The sequence below is a fragment of the Mus caroli genome, unplaced genomic scaffold (assembly GCF_978045245.1).
Source record: "Mus caroli unplaced genomic scaffold, Mus_caroli_1 scaffold_11, whole genome shotgun sequence".
In the NCBI taxonomy this organism is placed as follows: Eukaryota; Metazoa; Chordata; class Mammalia; order Rodentia; family Muridae; genus Mus; species Mus caroli.
Window position 1 is genome coordinate 57,291,921 of NW_028227266.1, and position 27,073 is coordinate 57,318,993.

Here is a 27,073-nt window from a genome sequence, read left to right on the forward strand (position 1 = left end):
CCATACACCATCACATGTATAAGCTAATAAGTATACCAGAAAGAAGGGGGGTTGGGGAGGGAAAAAGGGAGTGTGTGTGTATTAGAGAGACAGAGGGAGACACAGAGACAAAGAGACACATGGGAGCCTAGTGCTAATCTGACAATTCTACAGGAGAATCCTATGATGTTTGTATGTAACACTTCTAAATCTTAGTCCTGCAATCTTTTCTAGACACCCTAGATTAAATACCAGCCAAGATCATGTACTGCAGAGAGCCTACTGAAAAGAACTCCTGTGCCTGGAAGCTGCTAGGCTGTTCAACCACGTGGAGTAATTTCATGCTTTTTATTGTAAAGGAACAGTAAACTATAAAAACAACTTACAACAAGCAGAAGTGTGTAAGTAGAAGAACTAACGTTTTCCCTTCCTGTAGAGGGTATGAGGGTACTCCAGAGAAGCACTATGGGAACCAGGAATGTTAATCATGAGGGGCAGCTCCTCAATGGAGGAGACTAATCACACGCCTGCATTCCATCCAGAAAGCTGAGAGTGGGGGCTGCGAACTGTGGAGGCAGTCCTCACCCAAATGTGCCAGAATGCTTTCCCCAGACTCTTCCATCTCTCAACCATGACTCATCCTTAGGGAGATGTCACAGAATGTTTATCCCAGATTCTTCCCTCTCTAGACCATTACCTTGGGGGAGATCCCTTATGGTCTGCTGACCTCTATGCTATTGGTCAGAGACCACACTAGATTCTAGGCCTTTTATCTATGGAAACCACCTCATAGTTACATGTACTTTGAAAAGGAGTGTCTATGTAGACAACATCTTAAGCTTTATTGTGCATCTGGAATTGGACTGATTGTTGCCTGGAAACCTTTTCCCATATTGTACAATGTTTTAAATACGCTGACAGTGAACCACCTGGCGTTAGACTCTCAGAGGTCTGATCCAGGTTGATAAAGTCAATCTGGTTTTCATTCTTATCTTTTCATGTGGTTTGCTTCTCTGTCCGACACCTGCAGAGACCCCCTCACTTTCCATTATATCCAGATATGTATAGTAGAATGTAGTTGGTATCTTCATATCTTCTGAAATATTTCTTGGGATCTCCTTTCTTCTCTCTTCTAAACCCTTTCCCTGTCTCCCTCTCCTCAACTTCAGTCATGAACAAGCTCCGCTAACACTTTCCTTATGAAATACCTCACTACAGTAAGCCCAAAGCAACAGAGCTACACAACCATGGACAAAAACTCCATAAGCATGAGCAAAGACAAGCTTTCTTCCTCTAGGTAGTTTCCCCAGGTACTCTATCACAGCAATAGAGAGCTGACTCACACAGATGTCTTTATATTTACACACGTAAAGAAAGAAATGGAATGATGCCAAACATGTTGCTTCACAAACTTTTGTACAACATATGGCTTGAAGGCTACTACATCTGTATAAAAGCGAATTTGAATATTCCCAAGCATAGAGTCACTTTTATTATTCCTTACACAGATGGTTTCTTTGTTTGTTTGTTTGATTGATTGATTTTAGTTAGTTTGTTTGCTTTTGGTCTTTCTAGTCAGGGTTTCTCTGTGTATCCCTGGTTGTTCCAGAACTCTCTCTGTAGATCAAGCTGGTCTTGAACTCACAGAAATCTTCCTGCCTCTGCCTCCTGAGTGCTAGGATTAAAAACATGCACCACCATACCTGACTTGAGAAGTATTCCAATAATAACCAGGAAATCATAAATTTCATTTTGTATTAAACAAAAAAAAGTATTTTAAGTAAATCAAAGTGTATTAAGAAATAAGGCAGATAAGATAAAGTAAATTTAATAGAAGAAATTCTGGCATCCTAAGTACTACAAAGGGGCAGACTGAAAAGACAAAAATCAACTGATCAACTGTCAGTACATTTGGAAGCAGGGATGACATGTATAAGATGAAGGAGCTCTGAGACTTCAAAATCCTCCGCAACATTTATACTCAAGGAATCAGAGGAGATCAGAAAGGAGATAGAACGGAAGATACCACCTAAGTCGCACACACCATCAAGGTTAACAAGACCAAACAGCAAGGCATCCTGACAAACATCATGCACATCTGATGCAGAAGCACCACAGGGCCACTTACCATTTGTACTTAAGGAAAGAAAAATCACATCAGCATAATCATAAGATAATGAGAGAACATACACTTTGACCAAAACTTTGGAAGTGTTGAAGACAGGATGGATCAGAAGTCTACAGAAATGTCAAATTGAAAGAGACAGACAGAACATAAATGCAACATGGTATCCAAAAGACTGGAGGAGAATGAATTCCTACAACTCTCCAAGCTTCTTTCCTGTACCTTTCTCTCAAGTAGCCTGCTCTATAAATTCCAACCACCTTTCTCAACCTAACTCTTCCATCTAGCTCTGACTAAGGGTGCCCTTACCCACCCTGGGCAGCAGGAAGTTAAGTATTCCAGGCAGGAAGATGGGGCTAATTTCACTAATCTTAGTGGTCATGATCCTCACATGCTTGTAAAATGTTTAAAATATTTCTTTTATATTCTTTGTCTAGTTTGGTTATTGTCTGGTTATTTACTGCAGAAATAAGTTCAATATTCTATTATAGCTATATGTGCTTTAAAATGCTGCAAAAGTTATTAGTAATTTCTCTCAAAGAAGTAGTATAGTAATAAAAGATTCTGGATCATGGTACTGACCATAATAAATAATTATGAACAACAAACTCAGGAAGTATAGGCTTCAAAGATAGTTTTTTATTTTTGTTTTTTGGTTTTTTTTTGGCTTTTCCAGACAGGGTTTCTCTGTATAGTCCTGGCTGTCCTGGAACTCACTCTGTAGACCAGGCTGGCCTCGAACTCAGAAATCCACCTGCCTCTGCCTCCAAAGTGCTGGGATTAAAGGCCTGCGCCACCACGCCTGGCTCAGTTTGTATCTTTTAAGATGAGAGACTATATTCAAGGCTAACTCCAATTATCCAACAGTTTGCTTGATAAATGACATGCTATTAATTTCTAGATGTCAATGTTTTATTTTATTTCCACATACCTGTCAACACCTGAGAGGTGAGACAGGAAGAACATGAGAACATGGATTCCGTGTACTAGACTGAAAACCTATACAAGGAGACCCTGCTTCAAAGTGCAACAAATAAAGTCACCTAAATTGAGGACGAAGATCAACTGTAAATTGTAGAGCACCTGCCTAGTATTTTGAGGGCCTTTCTTGTTGCTATGAGAAAAATACCTGTCAAAAGCCACTAAAGAAGAAAGGGTTTATTTGGGCTCATAGTACATTATAGTGGATAACTGTGGCAGCAGGAGAATGATCACATTATATTCCAGTCAGGAAGTAGAGAGATGAATGCATTGTCAAAAGAATGACAGGGTCTTGTTAGGCAGTCCAGGCTACTTTCTATGGTTACAGGAAACATTTTTAATCACAGCCAGCTTCTTCACAATGAATGTAGGAACAGTTTCCCTAAAGGGTATCATCATTTTAAGAGTAAAGCCTTAAATGTCTTCCCAAGACCAGCAGGGTAGAGATAAGCTGTTTTTATAAGTGCCGTTGAAAAACGGTTAGAGATGCCATTCTAAAATTGACAAAACCTGTGTATATCAAAGTTCACACAGCTCAGTACTCATCCTGAGACCTTCTCTTCTGGGTCCTATTCCACAATTCTGAAAGCACAGTTCATTTTCCCTATAGCCAACAGCTGAAAAGAAGCAATTAAAAAACAAACAAACTTTTGAGATGCACAGACCAACAACTAGAATCCAATGAAACAACTACTCCAATAGATGAAAGAGGTTCAGTAAAAGCATTCACATTCAGTCAGGGAAACAACCGTATTAGGCTACCAGTCACAGTACTTTATTAAAAATAAAAACAGTAGTAGAATAAGAGCCACATATCATTTACTCCTGAGTCATTTGTCACATAAAGGAGGCACTGAAAGGTATGAGGTAGTTATAACTTCAAGTTGTATGCAGTGCTCCCAATGGTGTGTCTCAGTGTATGGGACAAGTTTCATAGCTTGGTAGGGATATACATAAGAGACGACATAGATTTCCTATAATAAAATTCATCATTATTCTCAAGTTATAAATATGATAATGAGACAAAAATAGAGCAAAGGAATAATGCTGTCTGGTTACGACTGAGAAACCTCTTTGTACACTGTCACAATCTAATTTACAAACATCTGTCAGGACAAGAATAATTTTTTCCAACAAAGCTCACATGAGGAAATTTTATTAATTCTAACATTCTGATTTTCAGGTAGAAAAAAGTCTAATAATTTTCAAGAACCCTATGCTTAGAATAGGGCTTACTTGGGCTGGAGAGATGGCTCAGTGGTTAAGAGCACTGACTGTTCTTCCAAAGGACCTGGGTTCAATTCCCAGTACCCAGCTCATAGCTGTCTGTAACTCCAAGATCTGACGCCCTCACACAGACACATGTAAGACAAACACTAATGCACATAAAATTTAAAAAGGGAGGAGGGGAGGCTGGAGAGATGGCTCAGTGGTCAAGAACACTGGCTGCTCTTCCAGAGGTCCTGAGTTCAATTCCCAGTAATCACATGGTGGCTCACAACCATCTGTAATGGGATCTGATGCCCTCTTCTGGCATGCAGGTATATATGCAGATATCATATACATAAAATAAATAAATCTTTTAAAAAAAAGATTAAAAAAAAGAATAGGGCTTACTTGAAACAGCATGCACTTTTTTGTTATGTATTATTTGAAAGAAACATCAAATTGTCTTGTGAAAATCTAACATGAGTTTTAAAATTTGAAAGATATGCTATTTTTTTTTTCAAGGTTTGTATGACAGAAACAATGATAGGTCTGACACCTACTTTCAGCCTGGGGATCATTTCCCTATTACTATCAGCATTATTTCAATTCTAGAAAGAGAAAAGGTCTAAAGTGCAAACGATTCCCAAATATCCTGAATCTCCTTAAAATGGTCATGCTTGTTGAAATAACCTTATTGGTGCTAGTGTAATAAGGAAGGCGTATCTAATTTTAAAACTATTTGCCATGTCTTAATTATTCACAAGTGTTATTCCCAGGGCAGTATATTAAGACATGTATGCTCAAGATCCTTTATCATATTTAGATAAAATCCATACAATTAATAACAAGCCAACAACTCTGATAAGAAACTAATTTAAGAGAGTCTATTTACAAAGTAAGGGCAGGAATTACACTGAGCAACAGCGCTCACCGACTGTTGTTCTGAAACGATGCCTGTTGAGCACTGCCGGCAAAGCTCTATGGCATAAGTGATACAATGAGCACAGATCCCTTTCTTGCAGACTAATAGAAAAGAACTCTGTATATCACATGACCATGGCATACATAACATAGAAAGTAGGTTAAATAACACTCAATCACATTAGGTATCTCCTTTCTGCCGGAAGCCAAGAACACTGGCAGCTAAAATGGCATTTATAGTCAGGCTTTGATAAACATACAAGATTTGACCCTGACAAAAGAGAGGCATCTTAACATAACAAAGTAATTTAAGTACTAATGTGTAAAATGAATGAGGACATGACTTAACCTCGAGGTTGGATAGAAGCTATCTATCTACAATATTACACAGTGTCTCAGTGCATCTGATTTTCTGTGATTTAGACAGGTGAGAGTCACAACTCAGCTTCAACAGCTATATTTGATGTGCAATTCTGGACAAGTTTACTTAACAAGTTTAAACTTCAGTTCTTAAAGTGCATATACACAGGAACAGTAGTTACACATACTGTTCATTCATGGAGGGGGGGGGGTAAAAGAAGAGAGAAGTGGGGAGGAGAGGGAGAGAGAGGGGCGAGAGGGAGAAGGAGAGAATGGAAATCTATATCCAAACCTGATAGTTTTACTTTTCAAATGAGCAGAAAAGAGAAAAACAGGAGGCATTCCATAAAGAACGCAAGGAAACACTGAGTGATTAGACGGAATGGTATCCTTGGAACACCTAAGCCAGAGAACGCATCCTGCTTTTGCCACAGGAGTGACAAGCTGCACCAGTTACACATCAACCCAAACCTCAAGCCTCCTTCCTTGTTCTCTCCTTCCCTCCAACCCCATCTTTGGTTTTCGAGACAGATCTCTTATACAGCCAAGGCTGTCTGTTCTTTAGCTCACAATCTTCCTACCTCAGCCTCTCAAGCGCTGGGATTACAGGCATGCTGATATAAAACCGTAATTATCTCTTTAAAACATTAATAGTAAAAATGTATTGGGAGGACCTACCAGGCACAGAATGATACAAAAATGGACAAGTGGTGTATCATGTTAGCATTAATCAAAACAAAACTAGCACTGGACAAAAAATGGAGACCAGCACCACAGTGCTTAGCTAACACACTCAACACATGAGGTTGGGTCCCCAGCACCATAGACAAAAGTGATGTTTTTAAAAAAAAAAAAGTCTACACAGTTACTATACTGATTAGCTATGCTAATTTTGGGAAAAGTAGACTTCAGAAAAAAAGAGCTAAAGAAAAAGCACAAGGAACATATACAAACAGAGAGAAATCCCATTAGAAAAAGAAAACTGAAAACCACACTATATAAGCAAAAGACCTTAAGATAAAAACAATAAAAACAAACAAACAAACAAACCAGACAAACATTATGAGAACAAAAACCCTCCTAAGATAACACTGAACTCGCTTGTGTTAACTGTTTACTGCTGGACACGAAGCTTCCCTGAAGTATGGTTTAAATATCTAACGAGACTTGGTCAGGAAAACTAATTTTTTCTATGCAAGCAGCTATTGATTAGAGATAGCTCTGTATTACAGAGAGGGGCTTGTGTTTGCTCCCCTCTCATCACTGGAACCCCATCCAGGCTAGACCTGTGCAGGCCCTGTGCATGCTGCTGCAGTGTCTGGGAGGCTTGGTTTTCTTGGTGTCTTTCATGCCTACTGGCTCTTACAATCTTTCTGCCTCCTCATCGCAGAGCTTCATGAGCCCCGGGAAAGGCGTTTGATGGAGACACCTGACTTAGTGGTCTAAGGCCTCTCAATCTCTCTGCACACCGTCCAGTTGTGAATTTGTTTACTTTGTCCTGGCTGTTTGTTTTATCTTATTCTGGCTTGTTTTAAATCTTATTTTATTATAAGTTTTCTAGATGCCTGTTTGTTTTCTAATTGGGGGGCGGGGTTGGAGAAAGGGTGTAGATTTGAGTAGGTGAGGAGGCGGAGAGGATCTGGGAAGAGCTGGTGAAACGGAACTATTAATCAGAATAAATCATATAAACCCATTTCAGTAAGAAAAACCTGAATAAAGTCCTAAAATAAAAATTAAAAATATTTTAAACAAATGCATTAGAAGGTAATTCTAAATATCTTTCTAAAATATTAACCGACAACAGGTAATTTATACAGTAGAGGGCTAAGAGAAGATAACAGAATAAGCAACAAGATCAATGATAACAAGCTAGAACATCATAAAATATTTTAGGACCTAAAGAAATGCAAGCCTTTACATTTAAAACTGCTGTTGGATGGTGGGAACATGTCACCTGCACATGAAGAAAAGGTACACACAGCATACCATGAAATCACAATGGAAGGATAGGTCAAAACCCTACAGCTCCCAGAGACGGAGGGGCAACCTAAAATGATGGGATGAATGGAGCTAATGCCGAGTAGTTTGTTAAAATGCCCACTGCCTTAAAACTTCTTGCACACTCAGAGATATTTATATAAAATTTAATCAAGCCAGTTATAAGTGTAAAACCTTCAGACAAGTGTAAGAAAGTAAAAACATGGCTTAACGAATGTGGTCTGCACAAAGGCACAATATGAGTAAGAAGACAGTGAAAATTAACAGACTTATTATTTGGTAAGAGGATTACCAAATAATCAGATTAACCCTAAGTGTGTTGAAGATAAAAAAAAATTGTCTAAATATGTGGCAATTTTAAGAATAGCTGAATGATAAAGCAGAAAGAAACAAATTGAGATAGCAGAAATAAGTAAATAAAAAGCTATCTGAAGTGACAATCATCAAAGAAAATGACAAAGTTTGATAATGGTACAATATATGGCCAACAATGTAATTAAGGGAAAACTGATACTGATCTGACCAAGTAGAACTGAAGGCAAAATGACTGACCAAGAGAAAACAAGTGTTTCCTGCTGTTGAAAAACAATCTGTGTTTTCTTGGTTGTGAGACCTACTTTCTCATATTTTGACATCTGAAAGGCTGCATCTTAGAATACTACAGTGCACTGCAGTTTATGAAACAGTCGTCCACCAGGGAGGTAAGTCACATATCCTTCGCTGACAACACGGCCTGGGAATCCACAAAGCAGCTCAGGAACCTAACACATCTGTGCTTATGTTTCACTAGAAAGTTCTTAAGGCAGAGTAGGTGGACAAAATTGGATAAAGTTCTAAAGAATTTGAAAATATAACTAATAAGTCTGGTCTAGTATTCATAAACTATTATATTTAGATAACATACATAGAGCTGTTATTAAAAACTGAGTATGTACTGGATTATGAAAAATTTCAAATTCTGGTGAGTTGGAAGATGCGAGGCTATTTCTTGAATTAAGGAAACTGCTTACAGAGAAGCGTGAAGGTTTGAGACTCATGAAGGAATGCATCATTAAAAGCTTTCAGGATTCTCTAGTAGTCTGAGGCTCAACTAAGTTGTTATTTGTGAATTTGGTACCCAGTTTCAATGGTTACAAGAGAGTAACACACTCCCAAAATGAAGGAATTCAAAATCAGCTAAATACACATAATGCTCTTTAGTACAACTGCCAAATAGACAGGAGACTGTGTAGGGAAGAAATACAATGTGACCATGAATTAACTCACTACCACTGACAGAGCTGTGTATTCTGAGTCCTTGCTTTTGGTGCAGAATTCTAAGACTTACAGCTCTTTCTTTCTGAAGAATTAGCTCCTCACTGGTTGAAAAGTAATTTCATGACCCAGGGACACACTCTGGTTATCATTACTATTGTTACGTGTGCATTCTTGCAGTGGACTGCTACTTTAAAAAAATAAACAATTATATAACAATTGAAGGAAGTTATATAAACAATTGAAGGAAGTTATAAAATAAAACACTCCTCCCATTCTATGTGCAGGAGGGGTGTTTTGGTATTGAGGAAGTCATCTGACTTTTTCCTGACGTTAAAAATATTCATTTTCAAAAGGTGTGTCAGATGTTAATGACGCACCTACCTCAGCAGTGAGCCCCAGAAAAAGACAGCTCTTTTCCATTCTAAATCAAACTGCTGTTTCCCAGATAAGCTCTCAATACCCCAGAAGACATAAAACAAAATGTGCAGTTATTTCTACTATTTTGATAAAAAAAATTTTTTTTTTGATTTTTGTTTCAACGAGCTTAATGATTTGTTAACTCCAATCATGACAAATTTTCATGATGCTACATCTGAAAGAACATTAATACTTTTAAGATTCAGCTTCAGAAGCCAAATTTTGTAAAAAATCTCTTCATTATGTATACAAAGCTAAGAAGTCAAAGAACCCTCCCTAATAAGATCTCTTACAAGACTAAATGAACTTTAATGAACTAAAATTTTTGAGTATGAGCTAAAGAGAAACCAAAGCTTAGGAAAAACCCACACCAAGCCAGAATCCAGATAAAAAGCCTTCACAGCTACTTTACTACTTGGAGTGTATCTGCTCAGGTACACATGCATAGAGACTCAGACATCAATGCTATGCCAAAGCACTTGCTTTAAAAAAAAATGTACACATCTAAAGCATTAGGACAATAGTTCTTGCAAGGCAATAGAAGCACTGAATGCAATAATATTAAAAAAAAAAACCTCTCTCAACTGCATTTCAAATTTTATTATACTTATTTCTGGTGATTTCATAAGCATGAATCAATTGGGAGACAGTCTCAATGCCAACACTTTAGATGAAAACCACAACAATTCAAGATTGATACTGTGTGAGATCAAATCTGCAAGCATCCAGGTTGTCAGTGATGCCTTTCCAACCCAAATGATATTCTGCCAATTAAAACATTACTGTATAATTTAGCATCATTTAAATATAGCTTCCAATGAGATGATATTCATATATACTATCCTTCTGGTATCTTAGCTCTGCATAACATATTCCTTTTTTTATAACAAAATAATAGCATCAAATTCAAATTTAAGTTTGCTTTCTGAAAATTTCTTAGCACATCTTTGATTCTGGAAAGGTCATTTGCAGGGCCTTTTCAATTTAACTACTAAATACCAAAAGTATTACTGAGGCTGTAAGTTGCTACCTTAGTCTCATAAACTCTAGTCTTAAAATTCTGTGAGTTTGGAAAAGATAAAATTCATGTTCAAGTTAAACCAACTATAATTATATGTCAATCTTACCAAAGTTATCTAAAACTAACATGCATTGTATTATAGCTCAAGCATAATGATGACAAACTTTCCTAACCCAGAAAGATTAGGGATATAATCTTAGATTTATATAGCCCTTCTCCCTTACACTAACTCAATAAATCATAGATCTGGTTCTACCTTCTTTGTAGGAATATCTACCTAACATTTAACAAATTATTGCCAGGCAAAAAATTTTAAGGGACACAAAGAAATGTCCTTGCTACTACATGGTTGAGAGCTTTAAACACCACACATAATTGGTACAGAGTTATTATCAGAGACACATACCTAAAATCTGCTGCAGTCTTCCAAATGCTATCTATAACTAGCTATTAAAGAATGTGGTATACATACACACACACACACACACACACATACACACACCCCTCCTTGAGATGTTCACTTCTATATTCACTCTTCTCTGAATTCTAAAGCTGAGCTGCCTGCTATTCTTTCAACGCATGTTCAATCTTTCTACACTTTGATTTAACTAAATTCCCTCTTTTTTTTTTTTTCATGTCCATGTACCCTAATCAACAAAATCCCAGATACCTTTCTGGGTTCAGTTAATGTTTAAAAAGTTCAGTCAAAAAATCCTTGTATGTCTTAGAAACCATACAGAAATGATTTCTTTTTGTTTAGAAATTGAGTAGCACTTTGGCATTCAGCAGAGCTGACACTACAACTATTCAGATTCTTAGAATAAAGCCTCTATGCTGGCACTGTGAGAACTGTTCAGGTTTGACAGAGGGTGACCGCACATTAATACTATATATACTCTGACACTCCTGAGTTATGGCAGGTACTTTTGGTAATTATGAGTGAAGTAAACCACCGTTATCTCAAAACTATTTGGTGCTCAGCCATGTTTCCAAAATGATGGCTGACCAGCCTTGTCACTAAGTATAAGCACAATACTGACTTAAAAGTCTGATTTTTGAAACTAAGGTGAAAGGGGCAAAAAACCCCACATGAGCTTCTGTCTTAGAAACATTAAAACTTGCCTCTGTATCATAAACTTGAAGTTGAGAATCTAGGTTCCAGTTCTTTCATGCTAAATAATTTTTTTTAAACAGGTCACTTAGCTGAGTCTCCAAGTCTGTAAAACTAAACACTTAAATAAAACTACGATTTATTCTAGCTAGACTCTAAATTTTTTTTTCAATGTCACCTCCCATACCAGTCTGCATAGTAGGGTCTTTGCCAGATAGCTAGGGATCTCTATTCATGTACTCAGTTAAAAAAAAAAAGACTTTTAGTTTAACAAGTTTGTTTTTGAGACAGGGTTTTACAATTTATCCCAGGCTGGACTTCAACTCACTATACAGCCAAGCTGGCCGGAGCTTACATCCTACTCTGGCCTCCCGAATTCTCAGATTACGTGTCTGAGTTCTCAGGCCTGGGTCACATTTACTTTTAATAGTTTAATAAATTATGCTTTACCTTACCATTTGTATGATCCGTTATTCATGAAAAAAATAAGCTACAATGTCCAACATTTAGAGACAGTTGTCAAATATGCAACCTACATTTTTATCTCTCATAACATTGCTTCAAGAAATGAATTTTCTTAAGTAGAAACCATTATATATAAATTAATATATTCCATGTATAATTTCTAGTAGTTTAACTTGGCTGCCTCCAATGCTTGGATTACAGGCATTCACAGCCACATCCAGCTCAGTTTGTTATGTCAATAATGTAACTTGGATATGTACTGTCTAGTTTTTATCTCACCTTGACACAAGCTAGAGTCATCAGAGAGGAGGGAGCCTCAACTAAGAACACGTGTCAATTAAGACTGGACTATAGGAAAACCTGTTGGTCATTTTCTTAATTAGTTATTTATAGGGGAGAGCACAACCTATTGTTGATAGGGCCACCCCTAGGCTGGTAGTCCTGGGTTCTATAAGAAAGCAAGACATGGGAAGCAAACAGTAAGCTGCACTCTGACATCAATGGCCTCTGTATCAGCTCCTGCCTCCAGGTTCCTGCACTGTACAAGTTCCTGCCCTTACTTTTGATGGTAAACTGTTATATGAAGTAAAATATATGGAGTTAAACTGAGTGAAATAAACCCTTTCCTTCCCAAGTTGCTTTGGTAACAGTGTTTCATCACAGCAACAGTAATCGTAACTAAGATATTTTCAATACATAGGTTCCCATAATTTTTTAATGTTTTAAAGCACTCTCTCTTATTGGTTGTATTAATTTGGTTATTTTCAAATTTATGCTAGTTTAAGTAATATCAACCTTTACATACCTTGTAACTACAGCTTCAAGATAAATGATTATTCACAGACTGTTTGTTGAAATGTATGCTAAACTCTTTCTTTTTTTCTTATATGAGAGCCTATGTGTCTCAGGCTGGCCTTGAACTTGTAATCCTATTGCCTTTGTCTCCTAAATGCTGTAATTGAAAGATAGTACTATTACACTCAGGTAAATGGTAAATTATTATTCAACTGCACTTTAAAAAAATGTATGCTGTTAAGAAGAAAACAAAAACACGTCTCATTGTCTTATAGGATACATTTACACAATGGAGTACTACACAGCTATTAAAAACAATGAATTTATTAAATTCTTAGATAAATGAATGGGTCTGGAAGATATCATTTTGAGTGAGGTAACCTAATCACAAAAGAACACACATGATATGCACTCACTGATAAGTGGATATTAGCCCAGAAGCTCAGAATACCCATGATACAGTTTGCAAAACACATGAAACTCAAGAAGAAGGAAGACCAAAGTGTGGATACTTCGATACTTCTTAGAAGGGGGAACAAAATACCCATGGAAAGAGTTACAGAGACAAAGTTCGGAGCAGAGAATGACCATTCAGAGACTGCCCCATCTGGGGATCCATCCCACAAACAACCACCAAATAATTAAGTTAACTTCACCAATAATTCTTTTTTTTCTCATTTAAAATATTTTTTAAATTTTTTATTAGATATTTTCTTCATTTACATTTCAAATGCTATCCCAAAAGTCCCCTATATCCTCACCCGCCCTGCTCCTCTACCCACTCACTCCCAGTTCTTGGCCCTGGCGTTCCCCTATACTAAGGCATATAAAGTTTGCAAGACCAAGGGGCCTCTCTTCCCAGTGATGGCTGACTAGGCCATCCTCTGCTATATATGCAACTAGAGACACAAGCTCTGGGGTTACTGGTTAGTTCATATTGTTGTTCCACCTATAGGATTGCAGACGCCTTCAGCTCCTTGGGTACTTTCTCTGGCTCCTCCATTGGGGGCCCTGTGTTCCATCCTTCTTTATCAGTGTATTGGCTATTTTTCTTGTCACTGGGACTAAATATTAATATACAGTGAAAATAATTTAGAGAAGGGGAGATTTGTTTTAGCTCACAGCTTCATGGCAGAATAGGCATAGCAGCTGGGACGAGTTTGGTGCTTAGGTGGTGGGGGTACTTAAGATGGTTCCCTTCATCTTAGGCTGACTACAACTCTAGGAAGGCTGCCACATCCCTGTATCATCCACCCTGCCCCATGTCCAAAAGTCCCACAACTTCCTGAAAGAGTGGCCCTAGGTTGAGGTTTAAACATAGGTGTTTAAACATATGTACGTGCCTGTGGGGGAATGATTCTAAATTCAATCCATAGCATAAAGCATTATTTAATTTCCTTTAAGCAGACACAAACATTTTAATTATTTTGTTTATATTTTAGTTGTTTAATATTTTTCTATTCTAACAGATAAATGTTCTATGAGGGCCAAAGATCTAATTCCTGACTATTTCAACCTTACCACTTGGCACAAACCCATACTTCTGTAAGGTATATGGGATTTTACCATACAAATTTACTGAATAGCTACATAAATCAAGTTTGTTAACAAGGGCTAGCTCTAGAAAGTGAGATGAGGGAAGAGGTAACAGTACATTTCCTTTTTTATCAGTCAATTACATGCTCCTAATCAGTCAATTACATGCTCTTATTTGTTACAATGAACATGTGTTAGGTCTGTTTTAAAACAGTGATAGGTAGTTTTATCCAGCTATTTCAGATGCCTTTCAATCTGGTCATAAAAGATTATTTTATTTTGCAAATTTAAATGATATAAATATATTAAGTAGATTTTTAAAAATTCTACTTAAAGAATAACCTCAAAGTTTGCCTCATAAAGTTAGTCTTTAACTTCATTTTCATTTGTGGGGCTGAAGAGGGATTAGTGGTAAAAACAGGCAAAAAGACTCATAAAATTAAAGTAAAAAACATAAAATTAAATAAAAAACAAAATCACATCTGACATTAACATACTCCTAAAATGATTACATTTCATGGGATATATGAAGTGATTTTAAAAAACCAAACCAAACCAAAACAACAATCCAGTAATCACCTATTTTAATTTCTTCATTTTACAGAAAACAAAAAGCACAGAAGTTTGATACTTGACTCAGTCAGTACGTCAGGTGCAGAGGAAACACTGGCATTACATACATCTATAGATGTATCTTAGACAGTCCCTAGACTTGAGGTGGGTGTGGTGGTACCTGACTAATCCTAGCACTCAGGGAAGTGATGCAGAAGGAGTTCTGTGAAACTGAGGCTGGCCTAGGCTATGGAGTCAATTACAGGCCTGTCTGGGTTATAAAGCAGGAGTCTTAAAAACAAAAACAAGAAAGTGCCTAGATACAGAAAGCACAATTAAGAGACTAATTATACCAGTTATCTAGAGTAAAACTTTTTCTAAAATTATACTTACTAGTACAAAAGCAAAGGAATAAGTAAGAATTAACCCTTTGATCAATACTAACTAACCTTTGCAAGTAGTGCTTTAGATTTAAAATATTCCACTACTGACTAATAATTTCTTGCTACTTAGCCAACTTTTAATCATGCCAAGCTCTAGTCACTTTTTCCAGAACATCTATCATTCAATAACCTCAGAACTATATGGAATTTTTGACAAATATTTCAGTCAAGAAAATGAAAAAAACAATCACTCATAATACTCAGTATGTGTTCTTATCTACCATGGCCATGATATCCTAGAAGCCATTTAATGTGTTGGTAAAGTGTGAATTTCCTTTACTGTAAACAAGTTCACGTTACTTCCTTTCATCACCCCTTCCTCCCTTCTGCAACAAAAAAATACTGCTAATTATTAGACCTGTTGACAGGATGTGCATTTAAAAAGTGTATTTCTAAGTTTATTATATTTCAGTTTTACAAGAAAAATTAAAGGCAATTTCTAAATGTAAATAAGCAGGAAGAAAAGACAATGAAGAAGTAAAGGATATTTTCCCTCAAGTTTTGCTGCTTTTAATATAGAATATGATAGAAAAGGATCACCTTAAGCCAAGGAATTTGATACCTGGGCAATATGGTGAGGCACATAGCACCTTCCCCCATCTCAAAAATAAGTAACAGGGCTGGAGATATACGGCTCAGGGGTTAAGGACTTGCTCTTGCAAGTCCCCGCACCAACAACAGGCATCTCACAATCACCTAAGTCCAATTCCAAGGAATTTGAAGCCTAGTCTCCAAGGGCAAATGGCACACACACTGACAAGCTTGCACACATACATACAAGTAAATTATTTTTCAGCAAATAAAAAATAAAATGTAAAAATAGGATACAAATTTAATAAACATGGGACTTATATTCTTCTAATACCCTATGACTTGCCAGTGTATTGTCAGTATGATCATAAAAAAATTCCCAAAGCCCATAAATATTCTCAAAATCAGAGAAAAACATATACTAGTAATGAAATGATTATACCACCAAACACATTCAGATGAAAGCTCCATTAGGATGCTCCTAACACAGCCATCCATTTACACTGGTAATAGTTATAGAAGTAATCACAAACACACACTGAAGCCCCAATGCTTAGGTGGACATGAATACACTAAATATCTCTCAAGTTTACTAAGAAAATCATTGCCATTGTACAACAAACAAACAAGCTGTCTGCTTTACTCGCTCAGCTAGTATGCAATTCAGTAAACTGTATTTTTACAAACGTGAAGGTTGCTAAGATGAGAGAAAGGTAGAATCACAGGAGAACGCAGGGTGAAGAGAGCTGTTCGGATACTTTACCTTTTACGACACTATTTTTATTTTATTTTTTCCCAAGTATATTTTAAAAAATGGCATCTATAAATCCTATATGCTGTTTTAGTAAAATGACAGTATAGGTGCCAGCTTTGCCATACAGTTTCTCTGGTCAGGCTATAGTTCTCCGAGAAAGCCCTGGAACGACACTATACCTTACAGTATCTGACTCAGAAATGGATATCCAAAATGCCACTTTTGTCATGCCTTCACAAGAAATGCTCAAAATGAAAAGAGGAAAAAAAAAAGGAGAGAGCTTTAGCTGCTAAATGATAACCCTTACCATATACCGTTATACAACAGTAATTTAGTATGAAAATATAATCATAAAAAAGTTCAGTGTAACACTGCTCATAATAGCAATAAACAAACAAAAAAAATGACAAAAAGGACAAGTTAAATGTAATCAGAGAGTAACTTAAAAGTCTGTGTATGTATGTCTCTCTCTCTCTCTCTCTATATATATATATATGTAAATATATATATATATATTCTATTCAACAACGAACACTGCTGTAAACTGTTAGCATGGAAAGCTGTACATGGGACTGTGTTGCAAGAAAACATGGTAGGAGACAGTACACACATATGTATGCACCTATGAAGTATTCCTAGAATTTAGAGTATGCCATCCAATTAACTTCCCAGTTCCAAATTCAGGTTTTACTTCCTGCTCAACTAAAATGAAGCCAGGCCCTTTTAGTATAGTTTTTCCTTTTCTCAGCTGGCACAAATGTTACACACATCAGCACAAACACTGGAGATACCAATCATGTAAGGAGAGAACTTCCTTCTTAGCTCTCATGTGCATATTCTGAGAGCCAGTCCCTTTCCCCAACACAGGAAGTCTTGGGTGCTTTTGCAGAAAATGCCTCTGGTGAGATACCAACTTATGATCAACTCTCCTCAGACCCTAAAAAGTAAATCTGAAGTTTCAACAACAAAGCACTGTATCGACTTCTCTGTCATTTAGAAAACCAGGCCACATTCTCTCCAGCAGTGTCCAGACTTCAGCTTATGTGTAGGTCTTTCTCTGCAGACACCATCTTTACCCAGAGGCTACTGTTGCTTGTTATATATGCCAATGCTATTTACAATAGGTGTTTCCTACTAGCTAAATAATTGTTACTCTCTAGAAATAATAACTCTGTACAATATTAACCTTCCTTTTCTCAAATTACAGTGGTTTCCCCTGACTTAACTCTTAATTTTCTATTCTTCAATGTTGATTGAATTTATTTTACTAACAGGTATTTTTATAATAAGAAAAGGTACACTAATTTTAGTTTGGAAAAACAACTAGTGCAAAACATTAAGAAGTCTTTCTTATGACACAGAAACAAATTTGTGAGATTGACACAAATGGGTTCTGATAAACACTTACTTGTATAGCATTTTTTCAGTTTTTCTCTTAATATCAACTTCTTTTTAACATTATCTGAAAATGTATCTCTAAGTAATTTTATTTTTTTCCCTTTCTTTGGACTTTTTAAAAGCTGCTTTTATTTTTATTATTATTGTTTTTATGTTGATTGGTTTCTTGTCTGTATGTATTTCTATGTAACCACTGAGCCATCTCTCCAGCACCCTTCCTTAGACTTTTGAAATAGGTATGAATGTTTTGTCTGAATGGATGTATGTACAACACATGTGATACCAAAGGAGATCAGAGGAGGGCATCAGATCTCCTGGAACTGGAGTTACAGATAGTTGTTGACAGAATGATTTAGACTGCTGTCCTTTCCTGTGTGGGTGTGTCACAGGCTCCTTTTACCAAGCAAGCTAGCATCCCAAGGTACCCTGGAGTAATGTGCTTCCAATGCAAGCTCCTTCAGCTCACTGCTGCTCCCCTCTTACCATGCTCAAGGATTATCAGCTGGGCTCCAGCTTGTGCATTTCCAACATCATTCTCAGCAATGCATTGATAGAACCCTTCATCTGATTTCACCAGACCCAAAACTTGAAGATTATGTTCCTTCTAAGGAAGAAAAACATATAAAATGTTATGTCTTAATTAATAAACATGACTTTAAAATCTCAAGGATATGTTCTCAAAGAGAAGGAGGAAATATTGTTATTAGCATAAATGTTGCTTTAAAATTTAAAAAACAACATATAAATAATGATAAAATAAAAATGCTAATTTAATCACAACAGATTGGTTTTAATGTTAAGTACTCAGAAACTATTTTTTGTTAACATGAGATTTTGCATTTTAGAAATATTCCCACAAAAATGAATTGCTTGCATGACAAATTTTTAAAATGACACTGTCTTTAAAACACTATCATTACTTCTGAGCTTTTTAATAAGTTTTGAGTAAAGATCTTAAGGTATGCCATTCATACTTATTACTAAAACCTAAATAATCCTGTTAGTTTGATATTAGAAAATGATAATATTAGTAGGCAATAATATCTACTATATACCTAACATATATATAATTAAAATGCAATTTTGACAAAGAATTCTTATACATTTAACACTTTTTCTTTCTTTTTTTCTTAAGATTTTTTTATTTTATGTATATGAGTACACTGTAGCTATCTTCATACACATCAGAAGAGGACATCGGACCCCATTACAGATGGTTGTGAGCCACCATGTGGTTGCTGGGAACTGAACTCAGGACCTCTGGAAGAGCAGTCAGTGCTCTTAACTGCTAAGCCATCTCTCCAGCCCCACTTTTTCTTTCTTACACTGGGATCTGGGAGAGTCACTGGTTAGGTTAGGCTAGCTGGCAGTGAGCCTCTGGGATCCACCTGTCTCTAGCTCCATAGTGTGTGTGGCTCTTCAACTCAAGGCCTTACCTGGGTTTCTCCTGGACACTGACCTTAGGCCTTCATGCTTACATGGAAAGTACTTTACAGACTGAGATATCAATATAGCTTCACATTTAACACGATTGCATTTGCCGTTTTGTTACCACCTCACTGATAACCTAGCCTGCCTGGCCTCAAGCCCCTTCATTATGCCCCTGCCTTCATTTCCTGAGGGCTAGGATTACAGGCTAATATCACCATGGCTTGCCTGTATCTACTTTGAAAACTGCTTCAACTAATACATGCAAATTAAATGAAGGGTACTATGTGATGACGTACTCACTTTCTAAAAGGATTTTTGTTGTTAGTAGTGTTAGCATGAGGTCATTCTTATTTTGGTTTTTTTTTTTTTTTGGTTTTTCGAGACAGGGTTTCTCTGTATAGCCCTGGCTGTCCTGGAACTCACTTTGTAGACCAGGCTGGCCTCGAACTCAGAAATCCGCCTGCCTCTGCCTCCCAAGTGCTAGGATTAAAGGCGTGCGCCACCACCGCCCGGCTTTTTGAAGTATGATAATTTCTTTATAAGTTTATAAAGTTTAGTAGGGTTTGTATATCTTAGAAGCTTTTCAAAATGATTATCTTTCCATTCTCCAAGTCAGAGCTGGATACGGTGACACATGCCTTTAACCCCCATACTCAAGAGGCAAAGGCAGGTGGATTTCTCTAAGTTCTAGAGCAGCCATGCTTACATAGTGAGTTCCAGGACAGCCAGAGCTACACAGTGAGACCCCGGGAGCAGGGAGGAAAAAGGGAGAAAGGAACAGAAGGAAGAAAAGGGAAGGGACAGGGAGAGAGAGGAAGAGAGAGATCTGCTCCTTGAATGTAGCTGTGAAGACAATGAGAACACACCTGCATGCACACACTGTACTCCTCATGCAATGCTGACAGCTACGTTCTCACTACCAGACTGCTGGTGGGTTCTAAGCCTAGTCCAGCCACTGATTTGCTATGTAATCTCATGTTACATATGAGCTACCAAAATACTTCTGAGCAAAGCTTTCTCTACGGGTTAAAAGTAAATTCTATTCTATATTTTTTGTATAACTTTTTTTTTCTTCATTTACAGTAATTTAAACTGGTATATCTATTACATCTTTTGACTATTACATTTAAAAACACTTGAAGGTTTCAAAAATAAAATGTATTTCTTTGAAAACATACTTACTACGATTTTAAAGTAATCACTGGGGATAACCACATCGCCATTCTTGACCCACTTCACAGTCGGAGTCGGCTTCCCAGTGACTTCACACTCAAATACAATGTCCATGGATTCGTGAGCATATATGTTAGCAGGTTGTTTCAGGAATCCAGGTGGCACTTTAAAATATAAAGAAAAGATACCAATGAAAATAAAAATAGGAAGCTAGTCACATATCAACAAACTTTTAGATCGTAGAATTCAGTTATTTGCATATTTTTATAAAATCATATAACTATATATTTAAAATGTTAGCACAGTAGCTTTAAAAATTAACTGCCTGATGGAATATTATTCAGCTGTAAAGAAAAGTATTTTTTTTAATTCACAGGCAAATTGATAGCCCTACATCTGCCATGAGATTAAGTTCAAGAAAACTAAAGCCTTACAATATAATAAAATTAGGAAAATTTAAAAATAGTGACCATCCTCCCAAATACCGGCTATTCAAACTTTACCTAAATTTAATTTTTTTTTTCTGAGGTGTTCACCTCTCCTTCTAACTCTTGTGTTTATAACCAACGCACACACTCACTCATCTCTTCTTCTGAATGAAGTGTTATGCATATATTCATATACATATTACTGAACCCATTTAGTGTTGCTTATACACATGTGTGCAGGGCTGACCACTTGGGATTGGATAGACTATCAAGATGCTTGTCCTTGAAGAAAACTAATTCCCCACCTCTCAGCAGTCACTGATGCCTGTAGCTTTTCATTAAGTGGCCTTGTGGATCAAGTATAGGGGGAGAACGGCGGGAGAGGGCTAGAAGTGACAGTGGAATCAGTGAGGGGCATCGCTGGGACTAGCTGGAGACCTGGGACAGGGGGAGCCAAGGGGAATTTATGGAGCCAGGTAGGATTTCCAGCGGAAGGAGGATGACATCAACCCATCCAAAAACCTTCAACCCAAAATTTGTCCTGCTTACAAGATGTTCAGGGATAAAGATGGAGCGGAGACTGTAGGAATGGCCAACCAATAGCTGGCCCAACTTGAGACCCATCTTATGTGAGAGAGCCAACACCTGACACTATTAATGATACTCAGCTATGCTTGCAGACAGAACCTAGCATAAAATCTCCTTTTATGAGATTCATTCAGCAGCAGATGAAGGCAGATGCAGAGACCCACAGATAAACATCAGGAAGAGCTAGAGGGGGTCTTACGGAAGAATGGAGAATAGAATAAACTGAGCCAGAGGGGTCAAGGACACCACAAGAAGACCAACAGAGTCAACTAACCTGGGCCCACAGAGATTGAACCACAAACCAAACCAAAGAGCATGCAGGAACTGGACCTAGACCCCTTACACATTTGTAGCAGATGTGCAGTTTGGTCCTCATGTGAGTCCCCTAACAATTATAGCAGGAGCGATCTCTGACTCTGTTGCCTGGCACTGGAGCTCTTTCCCTTACCTAGACTGCCTGGTTGGGCCTCAATGGGAGAGGATGTGCCCTGCTGAGACTAGATGTCTCAGAGTAGGGTGGTAACCAAGATGGGCTTCCTCTTCTCCTTAGATGGGGAAGTGGGGGGAGAGCCTTGTAGAGGTGGTACTGGGAGGGGGGGACTGTGATAAAGATGCAAACTGAACAAAAATAAATTATGGAAAAAGACGTGGCCCTGTGAAAATTTTACCATCCACATTCTCTTGTCGACTAGTAGTATCACTATGGATCTTATTTAGTGTGTGTCTAGATATAACAAGGATGCAGCACCCATGAAATCTTAAAAAAATCTTTTGTGAATAATGTATATAGGTACTTGGCCATTTTTCAATAATTGTGTTTACAATTTTCTTATCTCTTGAAGTATACACTTTCTTCCCTGTCTATATCACGGCTTCTGGAAGATATAATGATAATTCTCCCCAAAAGTTCCTTTAGTTTACTCCAAATGTGGCTTTCTAGATACCACCTCTAGCCCACAGCATCCCGGTAGGCAGGATCTAGAACACAGCTCAAGTTCCTATCAACAGATTTTTTTTTGTTTAGTATCAGACAGGTATATTTTTGCAAGACAGTTAGTATCTATAGCATCCTAGCAGGTAATTTCAATTGGGCTAGCTCTGGCTAACAGCTCTGCCTTTGGGTAGCTGCTATGTTTTCTCCTAACAAAGAAGTCTTAGGTAGGGGAGATCTCTTATAAGTTTGAGATCCTTTTAAAAGCATTAGAGTGAGTCCTAGCTTTAAAATGCATTTGGTTTGTTTCATCTCACTGAGGTTACAGTTCTATGATTTGAAACCATCATTTCTTTATCAATAGAGGAAGCCTGGGCTTGTCAGATGCACAATGGTCCTTCCTGCCATGACTTTACTTACTGGTGGTCTTTCAGTATTTTCTGATCATTACAAAATCAGCAATTATGCATCTTGATTTTCTATTAAAGTTACCAACTAAATTCAGGTCAACAAGTCTTAAATTAATCTTTTTAACTCTAACATTTGTTCTTTCTACTAAAAATTTCTGCTACCAATTAACACTAACATAATTATGCATCTGTCTTATATTTTATAACTCCTCACTACTCTCAGAATAACATTTTTACCAACAATATTTGCAGCTACTTGTCATTAGATTACACTCCAGTAGGACTATCCAGTCCAATTACCATTTCATATTATCTGAATAACTTTCAACCTAAGCTGTGCCTGTGTGGCTTTACTCTGTCATCTCAATATGTACTGATATGTACTTTGAATCATTTGTATATTTTCCACCCTCAGAAGTCATGTGGCAAAAACTGAAATCTACACAAACAGTATACACCCAATTAATTTGGGCTTCTATCCTGTCTACATAGTCCCCTCCATAAGTAACAATCTTAAAAAAAGTTATGGTTTATCCTTCCATTTTCCTTAAATATAAAAGCAACTTGCCTCACCTCTCCTCTTCAATAAATACTAATTTCCTCTACTTTCCAAGCGTGTACTCATAACTTAGATGGTACCATTTCTAAGGAACTGACATATTCCTTGAGCTCATATCTAGTATTTGGGAACCCTCCCCTAGAGTAGAGTAAGTAATTCTACAAAACACAGCAAAATGGATTTCTAAAATTAAATTAATCATTTTAGTATACATTTTCAATAAGAAAAGCATAAACAGTGTCTACCATTTACTTTTCCCTTTCATGAATTATTTTAAAAAACAAAACAAAACAAAACCAAACCTCCTCTGGATTTTTAACTACTCTTTATATAGTACTCATACCAATTAGAGATAATGTGAGAGCAGATGTTTGTGGTTAGGAAGTTAAGCAGATAACCAGAGAACAAATGAATCAATTACCATAAGAAAACAAGTATTACAGTGGGAGATTATGTATTTTGTTACCAAAGAGATAATTAAGCTTCAAATTCTCTATAACAGTTCTCTATCCCTTCTATTACCACCATCATTACACGGGTAATTTTAATTGCTAAATACACACATAAAATGTTAATATGAAAACAAACATTATACTTCCAAAATTCATTTGCTAACAGACAAACTAACTAACTTAATTCCACCACTGTTGAATGATGCTGGAACTTGGCACCCAATTCAAACAAGATTATATTGTGTTGGCCAACAACAAAGTTTCATGGTTACGTCATTTTGCTGTAATTTGGAAGTTAATGGCTTTCATGTACATTAGCTCTCCAATGTTGGTGTTTTCAGTTTAGTACTAAAATTCTCATAGATCACTTTAACTAGAAAAACAAAATAATTTTTGTCCACTTATGTTAGTTAAACTGTATACTTGATGTTCTTAAGCTTTTTCTACAATTCACAAGTTGACATCCAAATCTTTAAAAAACATTGACAAAATAGATCAGGCTCGCCCAAGCACTTAAGTCTGAAATCCTTTTAGAGATTTCATTTGACAGTGTATTTGTAAATCTGCTACAAGTATGCATGCATGCATGCATGTGAGCACACGCATGCACGCGTGCACACACACACCATTTCCAGAGAAAGCTTCCCAATGCACCAAAGGTAAATAGGTCTCCTGTATTCCAAGAAAGGCTGCGACATCCATCCTGCAGGAACCTTACCATGAAATTGCCACTAGACTTTAATATTCTGCCCTTTTCTCAGGCCCGTATTTACAATTCCATTCTCACTCCATTTCCCTAGCCCATTCTTCCCAATTTAGCTAACAAGTGGACATCCTACAGATCCCAATTTAAAGCATTTCCTTAAAGAGCATTGCCTCCATAGGCACATCTTCTCTAGCACCCACCCCTCACTGCCTCATCTACCACTGAAAACACAGTAGCCTAAATTACGCTGCAGAAAGTAATCAACTATTATCTAAAGCTCTACTAATCAGAACCATCAGAGAATTAGAGGGTAGCTTCTTCCCCGCAAAATGTGTGTCTCAAGGATTCAATGTTTTTATGCTAGTTTTTCATAAGTCTTTTTTCCTATAATTTTAACAGACATCATCCTTTTTTTAAACCAGATAGATGGATGCATTTCTGTAATTTGTGTCCCAATCTTAATATATTCCTTACATCAAATAAATTATATATGTATAAAATATTTAATGATTACACAGACACAGACCTAAGGCAGCATGATTAGAAAGCATGACTTAAGTGTCTTTGAAGAAAGGCCTAAGTATGACACTACATCAGAGACAAAAAAACATTAAGTATGTTCAACTTTGAATATTGTTAAATATGCATTAGGTATTCACTTTCCTGACACAAATAAATCCCCAAGTTCCTTAGATGATGGTTTCTTTTGTTTTAATGAGTCAACTCTTATAGCACTCTAAGACTGCCTCAGGAAGGGAGCTAGTTGCCATAGGAACCAACCACAATTACACAGAACTTTTAGTACCAGGCCCTAACCTGAAAGGAGATGAAGGCTGATTTTCTTACCAATGGACATTGATATAATCAATCATTTCTATGTAATGAAACATCCATTAAAACCCCTCAAGAACAAAGTTCTGGAGATCTTCTAGGCAGCTCAATGTGTTCCTAAAGGGTGTTGTGCTTAGAGAAGACACATGACTCTGGGGTCCCTACCCATGTACTTAGCTCAATGCCTTTTTCATTTTTAAAATATATTTGGTATTTCGTTCATAATAAATGAGTAAGTATAAGTTGAATGTTTCCTTGTGTTCTTGAGCCACTGTAACAAGCTAATGTAACCCAAAGAGGTAGTCATGGGAACCTTAACTTAAAGTTGGTTAGTCAGAAGTTCTGGAGGTCTAGACTTGTGACGGACTTCTCTGAACTGGAGAGAAAAGTCATGGAGAATTGAGTCCCCAGCCTGTAAGATCTGATGTCATCTCTAAATAGTACCAGAACATGTTAGGCTAACAAATGCAGGAGAAACAAACGTGCTCACTGGAATGATAAAACAGAGACAATCTATGCTGGGTAATTTACTTAACTGCTATGCAAAATCAAAGTTGCATATATTCTTTGATCCAGTCATTTTACCCCACAAGATCAATACAACAGATATACTGACACTATTACATAAATAGATGATAATAGTCTCTGGACTATGTTTGAAATGCTAACAGGCTGGGGACCACCAAATAGTAAACTACTGTATTATTTTTGTGTATGGCTTTTTGTTGTTGTTGAGAAAGGATCTTGTTGTATGGTCTAAATAGGTCTTAATCTGTTTCCCCGAGTACAAAATGATACGAATGTGCCTGCCACCAAGACAAGCTGCGACATCTATGTACAATCCACTAAGAATGCTTATGCTTGGACCCTAATATCTCCTTATGATAGCAGGTGGTGAACTGGCTGATGGAATTGCTGAGATCAAACAAAGACAAGGGAAACTGAGCTACACATTTCGTGGGGTCACTGAGAAAGAAGCATCTACACCGTCTGCCAAGACTGTTGTCTATACTTAAGCTTCCAGGAACATTCCCTCAGCCCACTGTATTAACTGGACTCAACAGAGAGATGCCAAAGTATAGGCTTACATTCACTTGAACAAATCTTAAAGAGTGAGTTAAAAACCAAGCTGGCTTTCTACTTTAACAAAAAGATGACTTGCAAGATCACTGACCCAAGGAAACAAAACAGAGCCAAGACAAGCATTACATAAGTCAGTTTTTTAAAAAGTATTATTTTCCTAGGCTTTTGTAATGTTTGTGGAATGTATCATCTAAACAAACAAACAAACAAACCCAAATCTGTTACCATTTTCTCATTTAAGCAACTACTCATTTTGGTACCTCTTCTGGTATTCATTTTCTTAGGCAAAGTTTTCAAAATAGCTTTCAGTCTAGATCCCAGCAAACTTGGATCTGTCCCTGATGACAACCATCTCTTAAGATTGCCTGCTAACCGTTCAAGCTCTTGCTGCATATGCCTGTTTACTTGAGCAGGCATAGACTACTTTTAGAAGAATAGAAGAGAAGCCAACAGCAATGGCGTTTCCATGGAGGGAGTCTGGGACAAAGGTGATCTTTCATTACATATCCTTGAATTTTCTCTGCATATATTGCCTATTAAAATGTTTAATTAAGGGGCTGGAGAGATGGCTCAGCAGTTAAGAGCACTGACTGCTCTTCCAGAGGTCCTGAGTTCAAATCCCAGAAAC

General features: G+C 37.1%; 1 protein-coding gene across 11 annotated transcripts in view; it reads right to left on the bottom strand.

Moving 5' to 3' along the window:
- Neo1 (neogenin 1) overlaps positions 1–27,073 on the bottom strand; it is a 157,783-nt gene that overhangs the window by 57,451 nt on the left and 73,259 nt on the right. For all 11 annotated transcript variants that reach the window (XM_029481357.2, XM_085844673.1, XM_029481356.2 and 8 more), the window contains exons 6-7: positions 20,467–20,621; positions 18,337–18,457 (exon numbers count right to left, since the gene is read on the bottom strand). In XM_029481357.2, coding sequence (XP_029337217.1) covers positions 18,337–18,457; positions 20,467–20,621 — 276 coding nt within the window. The remainder of the gene's footprint in view (positions 1–18,336; positions 18,458–20,466; positions 20,622–27,073) is intronic.